General features: G+C 37.3%; 1 protein-coding gene across 1 annotated transcript; it reads right to left on the reverse strand.

Annotated features, from left to right (window-relative positions):
• Positions 1-38: 38 nt before the first annotated feature.
• Positions 39-10,569, reverse strand: g2e3 (G2/M-phase specific E3 ubiquitin protein ligase). Its single transcript, XM_027000369.2, has 14 exons — positions 9,964-10,569; positions 9,725-9,822; positions 9,514-9,615; positions 9,257-9,381; positions 8,745-8,907; positions 8,515-8,621; positions 8,235-8,351; positions 5,989-6,113; positions 5,738-5,846; positions 4,945-5,243; positions 3,860-4,041; positions 3,466-3,638; positions 2,619-2,830; positions 39-2,234 (listed from the first exon to the last, which is right to left on the reverse strand). Exons 1-14 carry the CDS (start codon positions 10,016-10,018, stop codon positions 1,987-1,989), a joined length of 2,115 nt encoding a protein of 704 aa, XP_026856170.2. The 5' UTR covers positions 10,019-10,569; the 3' UTR covers positions 39-1,986.
• Between the last annotated feature and the right edge of the window lie 875 nt (positions 10,570-11,444).

Consider the following 11,444-nt stretch of genomic DNA (forward strand, 5'->3'; position numbering starts at 1 on the left):
CATATGTACCATTTTCTTTTTCATTATACATGCTTTCAAACATTTTACAAGAAACTGCGAATCGAGTGTGAATGATCGAGTTTATACAAAAAGTTTTTTTTCCAGTGCACCCGAATCTTAAACGATGCAGGATTAATTTGACACACCCGGCACAAACAGGTAGAAAAGAACGTCTCAATATAAGAGTCAACTGACACCCCGTACAAAATTATGCCATGTAATATGAAAAGATTTAAAAGCATAAATTTAATCCATTCACAAAAAGACTCCAGGGAACATCAAAGTTCTTTGTTTACATACACAAATGATTTATATAAAAAATATCGCCGACACAAACTAACAGAATCCATTTCCTATAGCCTGACTGCAAGAAACGCTCATGTTGCTGCATAACCTGAAACAAACGTTAGTGTCATCTGTACATCTGTACCTTAAAAGTGACCTGTGCTGAAAAAGTTGGGGGAAAATGTCAACAATGTCAGAAAGCTGAGCACTAATTGCTTTGTACTCATTACAAACACTTCTCTTCTCCTTTAAGGCCCTGGAAATAAGAAAACAAACTTTGATAAGTCTGAAAACAAGTACATCACCCAAGCATGTTCGTTGTTTGGGTGGGGGCGGTGGCGAGCTAAAAATCATAATTGCACCATTGCCAGTCTGAAGCAGTTATTTTTTGGTCACTTTTCAGCTTCCACGCAGCACTTTTTAAATATTGTTACCAACTGAGTATTGTATGCCAACATCATCATTTACTAATCTAATTGAAACATGGCTGGAGAAATGGCTCGCTGTTCGGTGCCAGACTGAATCAATGTAATAAACGAAGTAAAATGTCGGGAGTTTAACTTTAAAAAAATCTACTAATCTACAACGATTCTATATTTTACTCGAGGAAATCTGTTACTTTTAATACCACTTGCTACAGCGGCGACAGCAGTTACATATTTGCTGTAATTACAATGCCACTTTCAGTCATCAGCCTGTTATGCATGCAACCGACGCGCTTTTTATTTACTCTCCCGCAATCCGCCCGAGTAGTGCACGGGGCAAACAGAAAAAAGCTCAAACGTCCGTCATATATATGAACTGTGTTGGAGTCCATCACTGGCACCACTCCTACCACTGACGCGTCCATTGGCTATCTGTACTGTCCGTTAAACCTGGTAACTGCCTCTAAGCGTGTCTTTCCGTCATTGGGCAACCCAGGTAGACTATATAACTACCTTTGTAAAAAAAACAACAAAGAAACAAAAACAAACAAAAGAACACCAAGACGTATTGAGTAGATAAAAAACAATGAGTTACATTTCAATCCAGCTATCCAATCAATTTAACTTATAGCAATGACAACTTTAAATTCCCCATTCCTCTTACTTGAGCACCTTGTTACAGGAGGTAGAATGAGCAATAACTATATTTTAGTAATACCAAACTGTAAAAAACAAAATAAAAAATGTAGCAGATCAGAGATGATTTTCAGGATCATCAATATAAAGACTAATGTAGGGGTTAAAGAAAAGCATTCAAGATATTTTAGGCTCAGATAAAATGACTGACAAATGTACTTGATGGTCTTGAAAACTGAACAGGATGATGTCCAGAGATTAATGTTACGTTACTCAAACAAACTCAGTGCACATGTAATACCAAGTTTGGTTATTCTTCCGCTACCCCTGAAAAGAAAATTATAAAAGAAAAATAAACCTTATATGGGAAATGCTATAGCTACAACTCAGTTACGTTATATGTAAATAAACACAGTGGATTAAACTGCAGGTGTAAATGCTGACTGGTGCTGCTCTACTGGCTAGGAATAATGCACACTGCCTGAGTTTATAAGGCAGGCAGTTTTTTTTATATTTCTAACCATATACCATAGGAAAGTATTACAGATTAAACATTTTGCTTCAGTAGAGATATTTAGCACCATTATAGAAGTCCGAGAGAAGCAACACATCTAAGCTCTGACCCATAAATAAAAAATGTTCAAACAGCCTGCATCACAGCCAGCTGACACACGGCATACTCCAAATGCTTCTTGAAGAGCTCATAGGATGAAAGCACAGGCAGAATGAGATGGTTAGCTTCAGGCTGGCTTTGAGGAAAAGCACAGGAGGGGTCCAATGGATTCAGGAAGGATAATGAGGGTGGAGGACTGAAGCCAATGGCAGGGACTACATCAGCAGCAGTGGCAAACACGAGGATATCTTCTAGTGATGCTGCACATCGTCCACCTGGAACAAAAGGAGGTGATGACCCAAAAATTGTGTGTGTGGTTAGGAGTTAAGTGGTTACAGTGTTTACTTTATGTCTTATTGCCATGTTATATATTTTTTGTGATTGAAATGCTCTACTACTGCCCCCACTTATCAGTGTCAGCACTGTGTATGTCATGCATGCATCATGCACCTTGGGGGTCCAGGTGAAACATTTAATTTTGCTGTGTACTGCACACTATAATGAGTTCTACTTGAGAAGAATGTTCAAAATATCTATTTCAGTGATTGCAATAGTTCACAATAATATAGCAATAAAACAACTGAATGTTTATTTGGGATGTTGACTCCGTGATATGATTTATATTCAACTGAAAAAGAGCAGTAAAACAAAAATAACACCTTCACATTCATGTAGGTACTGCTTCCAGAAACCCAAGGTCATGTCTTCTTTTGCTTTCTGTTCCTCCTCTTCAGAAAACCAAGGAGTGAAAAGTGAAAATATGGATTCTGCTGTCATTGTTTCCACTGGGCCACAGAAAACCTGGTAGAAGCCCTCTGCACATGCCTGCACTTGCTCAAACACACCAAGGGTCCTGAGACCCTCACGAAATCTAAAGAATGCAAACAATAATAAAAAAAAATTGTAAAATTTAAGTTAAATCATTACCCATTATGATAATTGTATCTGGTATAATTCAAACAAATATTGTACTGCTGTCCCACTATTGTAATATTTACATACTAGTCTAAAATTTAACTTTAAAAAATCTACTAATCTACAACGATTCCATATTTTACTCGAGGAAATCTGTTACTTTTAATACCACTTGCTACAGCGGCGACAGCAGTTACACATTTGCTGTAATTACAATGCCACTTTCAGTCATCAGCCTGTTATGCATGCAACCGACACACTTTTTATTTACTCTCCCGCAATCCGCCCGAGTAGTGCACGGGGCAAACAGAAAAAAGCTCAAACGTCCGTCATATATATGAACTGTGTTGGAGTCCATCACTGGCACCACTCCTACCTGGTAGAAAGCCTACCTGGTAAAATCATTACCCATTATGATAAAATTATCTGGTATAATTCAAACAAATATTGTACTGCTGTCCCACTATTGTAATATTTACATGCTAGTCTAAAATTCATACTAAAGATTTAGGTGCTTATCATCTCAGGGTCCTTGCTTGCAACGTCACTCAGTCAAATTCAGCAGGGTAAAGATGTATGTGGGGAACCAACCTTTGAAGAGGCAGCTGCATTCGTATGATCAGGTAGAAGTTAAGAATGTCTTCCAGCAACAGGTGTTTATCAGAGAGTTTGTTGACCTCTCGCCAGCAGCCTGCTGCTTGCAAAAACTCTGAGGCAGACCACATTGCTTTCTTCAACTCCAGCAAAGAGCTTGATTCTTCTATCTGAAACACACAGGTCAAACAATTGCACATGCCAAAAAAACAAAACAAACCCCCCCAAAAAAAACAAAACAAAAAACCCCACCATGATAGCAAAAAACAAAACATAACAAAACCATATACTACTGTTTATAATGCATGTTAAAGCCCATGTGCAGGGGTTTTGTGTATCACCATTCTCAAAGCAGCTTAACCCAGACATAACTATATCAAGCGAGTCTTACCATTTTGACTCTGTGTGTTAAAGTGTCATCACCCAGGTCTGCTGCAGTAAACTTGTAATCAGCTGGGTAATGGAATAGGCTGTGGTAGAGCGCAGAGGAGAAGAAGACTGGCGGAGGACCTCCGTGCACCAGAGAGAGGGCCAACAGACTGCCCATCTCAAAATACAGATCATCCCTCAGGGCTGCACACAGGAACAACGGCATTAACCAGACTGACATTCTGTTCTGGGTAAGCTATTATATTACTCAAGTATGATGATTGTTGTCTTTGGGGACCCTCATATAATACTCTCACACACACATTTAAACAAGCAATACAAGGAGCTCAAAAGCTGGCATCACACGTATCTATAATGCATCATACTGGCATACACTGTGAAAGTTGAGTAGAAAAGTTTTGAATTTGAGGTATGCATTAGATTTAGTCAAGTAAATAAAATGTGCATAAATAAGGTCACATTTGCATTCAAGCATCGATGAATCGGAGCTATAAATAAAATTTGTTACTTAGATGCAAATATCATGCAATTTCATTACATAATCTTGGTGGCATTATAGAACGATTAGTTACTTAGATACTATCATTTAAGTACATCTGGTCAAAATATGAAATTACAGCAGTCAATGTTACATGAATTAATGTTATTTTGATCAGTTTACTAGCTACAATGGTAAGATGATATTTTATACTAGGTTAATCCATAAGTTTACAGAGTAACTTTGTAAAAGTCACTATTGATCTAAAATACATTTCTATCCAGTGTCTGACTGGCCTTGGAGTTTTTGAGCACCCTACCATAGTAGCATAAATAGCACTGTTGAGTCTATACAGCTTACACATACATGCAAGACAAAGTCAGAATCAGCCATAGGTAAGATGGTAAAATGAGTTTCAATTATTTAAATCTAATTTAACACTTTAATCCAATGAAAAATACATTATATTTAAAATATACAGAAAACAATTAATGTATCGTAAAGCTTAGCTGAGTAGCACACCCTGTATTGGCTATTTATGGTGTAAATGAATATTGGACAGTCCTTAAACTACGACATCCACATTTAATGGGGACAAACTGTCCTACCTTGTGAGTTCAGAGCCAGGTTTTTAGCCCCGTCAGGGCCCACAAAGATGCTCAAACTTTGTATGTTGTTTAGGAGGAGGCGGAGAAAGCGGCGCTGGCTGACCACTGTGTGACTTTGTTTGTCTCTGGAGAAGCTCACGGACAGTGCCCGGCATGGGTTGAAGTCACTCTGTCGCAGGGCCCACAGTGCTGCCTCCACTGCCTCACCGTCTTTCACCAGCACTGCCGTAGTCTGCTGTGCCAATAGCTGAGCGGCCAGACCCATCAAGATCTCTGGAGGACTGGCATCCACATGGCGCCTGGAGGAACGAACAAATGTGACTGAACAAATCTGTGGTATGTAGTCATTTGGCCCAAATACAACTTTCTCACCTATTTACTTAGAAAATAACACACTCGTGCAAATACAGGCACACATCAGTGAGTCTGAAGTCAGGCCACAAACCATGTATGCAAAAGGGAAAAACAGTGGGCGCGAGTCATCACTGTTCAAGTATTATCATCATGATCATTTATATAGCACCTTTCTCAGACTCAAGGACACTTTACAGACCGACATCAGCTTTTACAATCACACACACACACACACACACACACACACACACACACACACACACACACACACACACACAGGTCACATTCATACAGGACAATTCAGAGTATCCAATCAATCTAACCTTCATGTTTTTGGCCTGTGGGAGGAAACCAGAGAACCTAGAGGAAACACATACAAACACAGGGAGAACATGGAAACTCCACCCAGTGCAACTTCCCGTTACACTTGCAAAGGTACCTTTTAGAGATGAGTGATGAGTGAAGATTGGACAGACATCTTTTAATCAGTCTTTTCTTCTCCTGCCTCTCTGCCAATGGTGATTTAACGTGGTTTGGCAACGTGGACACTGTCACAAGCCAGGGAAAATGGGAAGATAAAGGAGGAAAACATTCAACATAAAACCCATCTTTCAATAAGGTGAAAATGTGGCAGCTAAGCCATGGTTTCAGTAAATAATTAAGACTGCAGGCAGGGAAACTGTTTCTTACCCGTTCCTTCAATGGCAGCTTTGCAATCAACACAACTCCAGTTGCTCTCATAAAGCTTGAGGGACGAACATTTACGGTGGGTCCCACTGGATCCGCAAAACTTACACCGAACAATCTCAAAAATCCTATTAGATCAGAGACCTAACATCAGTAATTATTTTAAAGCCCTGTCAGACAAAAATATCTGAATGACAACTGTGGTAACTGTGGTCAACTGACAACTGTGGTCATTGACCACAGACATTTATTTTATTGGCCAGGTTTGGGAAACACCTACCTAGCTTCTTGTTGTATTGTTAGTGTGTATAACCCATTCGTTGTCATGTATAATTAGTTAACCATCCTCTATGCCTTCATCTATGGCCAGTTTCCTACCATAGGACTCATCTCACCAGTGACAAAGACATTAAAAGCCATTTATGATGAACATGATGTACTAGCTTAATACACGCAGAATAATTCACTTACTATAAGGTGTTAAATACGGTGGCTGTAAAGACCAATCACACGGCAAATAATAAAAATAAATACTTTTTTTTTTAAAAAGCACTGCAATTCACAAAGCATATTCATCAAAATGAAAACACATGCGATACATTTCTGAAATGCGTTGCAAATTTTAAAAAATGTAAATTCAGAAATGCTGCAAATCCAGTCAACAGAACAGAAGTGTTTCCAGTGAAGGATGGACTCCTATGAGATGGAACAGCTAGTGAAAAGTAATTAGATTTGCAATTACCATGGTTTTATTATTGGTTAGGTTGATACAGAACGAACAAAATTACCTATTCATGCCCAAAATTCTTGCATATTTACTGTTGTTAGGTTATACAGAATGATGCCTTAAAGAACACTGATAAAAATAACATTTAATGCAACTCAGTTTCTGTCTAAAAAACTGAGCTACATTCAGAGTGTGTTACTAAATTACAGCATAGGTTACATTTTCATTCAAGTCTGAAAGTTCAGCCGGTCTACTACATTGACCAGTTTGGTTAAGATGGTCATGCTGGTCAACTGTCATGCATACAAAATTTATTTTAAAACGAATAACATGCTCTCAATGTAGGTATTTAGCTTGTCTTCAGTTGTGTTGTGACTGGCTTTGCAGCATTTCTGGAATTGGATGCGTTTCCTGAAGTTGTACATTTCCAAAATGTTGCGCATGTGCTATCATTTTGAACTAAGTGTTTTCTAAATTTGTATAGCATTCATGAATTTGCATCATGTTTATAAATTGTAGCATGTGTTGTCATTTTGATTAATATATTTTGTGTATGTACAGCGCATTTTAGATTTGCAGCATGATGGGACTTTTCAGCCATTGCAGTTAAAGTGTTTAATCACTGTTTTTAAACATCAAAATCTATGGCCTAATAAGCAGGAGAACATTTCAGACTAAAAAGATTCTAATGCAGTCTGTGGATCCAGAGCTTTGGACACCCTACATATTGCCCTTTCTTTGATAGTATTTGATAGTAACTCTTGCTGTCTAAGTCAAAATTTCCTAAAGAAGCTAGTTTTCACCTGAATAAAAATCAAGACATTAATGAGAAAGTTACCGAACCAAAACCAAATTAGCATCCCATAACTGACTTAATATTACAACTCATAATTCTGACCTAGTACCACTATTATAACCTACAGTTTCATACTACTAATCATTACTAGAATATCTCAGTTATGAGAAACCTTAGTCATTTTTACTAAAAAACTGATTTTTTACATTTGATGGAAACAAACTTCCAAACTAGTAAAGTGGTTGGATTTGAAACTTTAAGAGGTGGAGCATTTGAGGTTGTTTCCTTTTCTTTCTTTTTAATGTGACATAGCTCACCCAGACACATACAGAAAACAAAAAAAACAAAAACAAAAAAAAAACCCCAAACAAACCAGCTAGCTGTCATAGCTACTGCCCTAGATAGGATTCCTGAAGAATAATGTCTTGACTAATCGTGCATGTTAACAGGTGGGCTTTTGTTTGTAAATTTAGACTTAAATATACCAATACAAGATACATACATGTATAAAGTAAAGTAGCCAATGAGTGTAGGTTCAAGGAAGATACTTAAAAAAGAAGCTAGTATTTAGTTTGAGAAGTTTACTGCAATGCATCACTGGGGCAAGAACAAAAGTGACAAAGCTCAAATGTCTGATAAGTCTCAAAACGTTTTACATGCATATTTTCAGCCACTTTTATATCCAAGATTCAGGCTTTAGTTAGTTATAAAACAATGAATGTTTACCCTGACTGTGCACTGTAACTGCGACCTTTGAGACAGGAACAATTCACGGCATCACAGTGCTGGTACACATGCAATAGCTCCCCGTAGGCATTTTCTTCCAACTCCCAGGATGCATCTCTAAAAGAAAGATAAAAAATGCTTATCTGATGTGAAAATATATATATATATATATATATATATATATATATATATATATATATATATATATATATATATATATATATACACATATACATACATACATACATACATACATATAAAAAAATAAAAACACACATACCTTTCTGGTATGTGTATTCCCATCCTGAGCATTTCTTGTTGAAACTGGTCCTTGTTGTTGCATAGGGTACATTTGAAGAAAAACATGGCAGCACTATGTGCCTGATGCTGGAAGGAAAAAGGAAAATTAGGGGTAAATTGCAGAAAAGCAACCTTCTGTCACCGTTATCTCCCCAGCAGTAGAAGAGCATGTACATATAAGTGTCTATCCTAAATCTGCAGTAGCATTACCTGAATGCAGTCTCTGTGAAACCAGCTTCCAAGACAAGCAGGGCACTTGAGTACAGAGTAGGAGAGAACGGGCTCGAGGGTTTCCAAGCAGATGGAGCAGGAGAGTGGCAGAGAGGGGCTAGAAGAGCAGGTCTGAGTGGGGCAGTGCTTTTTACAAAAAGACCTGGCAACACATCTTTATATTAAATAGTTGTCCACATAATGCAATTCTATCTCATAATATCAAGGGTATTTATACAGCCAACATTTTATTTGCTTGCACAAGGGATGTGAACAGCAGTATTTTGTAACTTTTCTTTAAACTAAGTAGATGTCTAGATATTCAATAAGAAGGTCTCTAAGCACAAAGTTGCAGTGCTAGAAAAAGGAGTAGAGCTCCACACAGCTACTGTCGACACTCAACAGCAGCATGTCATAACCTGCAATTTCATCAGATATAAAAAAGATAACGGGATATAGCTTAAACACTTCACCATTATATGTATAAAAAAAAGCAAAATAAATTCACTTACGGAAACAAATCAGTGAACTGGAAAATAAACTCCTGTTCTATTCCACATGGCAAGTGGACCATTTGTCTGCAGCTTTTGATGGAGCATCCAACTGAAGCACCCGTCTTTTTACAGCTCATGCATCGCTGCGCAAAATAAGGAAACTGAATTAACCACCTAACCATCAAAAAGCCACCAACACAACACAGAACCATCCATTAAGAAAGTAAGGACCCCTACTCAAGGCATTGCGACGTCGTTAAAAACGTATCATTTACCAGTCTGGCTGATCTGCGAACCTCCTTCCTGATATCATCCACAAGAAATCCATGAATACCTTCATGGTCCTCTCCTCTCTGGAATATTCCACTGGACATCAACTGCAACATCAAACGTTAGATAACTATCTAGCCACCTTTTGCTACAGTTTACACATTAGCTAGCTAGCATTGCTCTAGAAGTCACAAAACAAAACTCGTTGTTCCCTACCAAACAGAAGTAATGGACAGTGATTTTGTGTTCCTGGAGTGTAATCTTCTCTCCATATTTGTCTGGGCAGTTGTCGCGGCGCTTACAGAGTTCACACACTACAAAAACAACAAATACAAACCATAGCTAACTCAAAAATCCTTATACAAATAAATTACTTGAAAAGTAGACGCTGCTTATTTATACATGAGTGGCTATCATAATACGTATCGGAACAAGCTAGTAAGTTAAAAGCATACTTTCGTTGAGAGCGTCTTCTTGTCCTTCAACTCGTGTCTTTGTCTTTTTCTTCATTATTAGAATACTAACTAGTTATCTAGCGTTGATTTGTTATGTAGCGTTATCTCAATTGTACGGTAAGCCAGTAGCCTGTGATTTAGTTAGCTAGCCAGTTTACAATATCAACACAATTGCTAGCCATCTTTGTTCTAGATGCAATTTCACGTGATCAACTCATTAGTAATCAAAACGTTAGCCAATTGCATTTCTCTAACTTTATAAAAAAAGATAGCTAACTAACTAGCTAGCTAGCTAGCTGTAGCACATTTTCTGCAAATACTGGCCGTTTAAACCTCTGAGGATTGGCGTGCTGATTAAGCAAGCTAGCTAGGAGGCTAGTCATCTAGGTTATGTGTTTGCATCCGCGAGAAAGACTCAAGTGTAGTAACGCTGTCCGGAGCCACAAAAAGTCAAACAAGTGATAGTATATCGAATAATATAGCTAATTTCAACCCATAGAATTAGAATATATAACTTCATTTGAGTTCAATATGTCGAGTTTTCTTTTATCAGCACATACAGCCACTGTAAATTTTCGAAATTCCCTCTTCTCATAAAAACCCGCCTATGATATTTTGGTTGGTTAAATTCAAATCAAAGCGTTCAAAACCAACAAGGTCATAAGGCGCAACATCCGTTTCCGGTTTACGACTGTTTCTGTTTCAATGAAAAGTGATGAGTTGGAATTTTAGAAATCCAACTGCGATTATAATTTTAAAATAGATAATGTAACTTTATAACATAACATGTCTTAATTTAGCATGTTAATAACCTAAGTACAAATCCACCAAACATGCTTGCAGACTTGGTTTCATTTAATTTTAAAAAATCTAACAAAAACTGTTGTTATTTAGTTTTTTTTTTAAGTTGGTTTCAGGATTATTTATGTGGTAGTTTGCCTGGGAGTTTGAGGGTGAGGGTATTACGCTGTCATTTGAAAATAAATAGTTTAATTATATGGAGTGAAATCTGTTCTTTGTTGTTGCAATTTGTAGGACAAGGCATTATTATAGATATACATATTTTAAACAAAATAATTGTTAAGCACGGATCTTTCTAAAAATGATTTATTAAAGATCTTTAAATCTCAAACTGCAGGCACCCTTCATAGTGTCAGCAAAAAACAGTAGATGGTGGTAAACGATAACGTGTTCTTACTTGCTTGCTGCCAGCATCTACGTTAGGGAAAGTCTGATCATGAAAGTTATTGTGTTTGAACTTACTCACGAACAATGTTTTGATGAAACATCAAAAGTAAGATAAAATAAGAATGTTTTCAATTATTTCATAATGGCAGAATTTTCTAGACTATATTTAATAAGAGGTCATAACAAATTTTCTGAAATAATTTCCTTACAGCTGTTTTACATTTATCGGTGTATCTTTTACAGATTTACAAAAGACTGTCCTTTGATCAGATTATCGGCTACACTACAAAGCT

Source organism: Electrophorus electricus, chromosome 13 (assembly GCF_013358815.1).
Source record: "Electrophorus electricus isolate fEleEle1 chromosome 13, fEleEle1.pri, whole genome shotgun sequence".
Taxonomy (NCBI): domain Eukaryota; kingdom Metazoa; phylum Chordata; class Actinopteri; order Gymnotiformes; family Gymnotidae; genus Electrophorus; species Electrophorus electricus.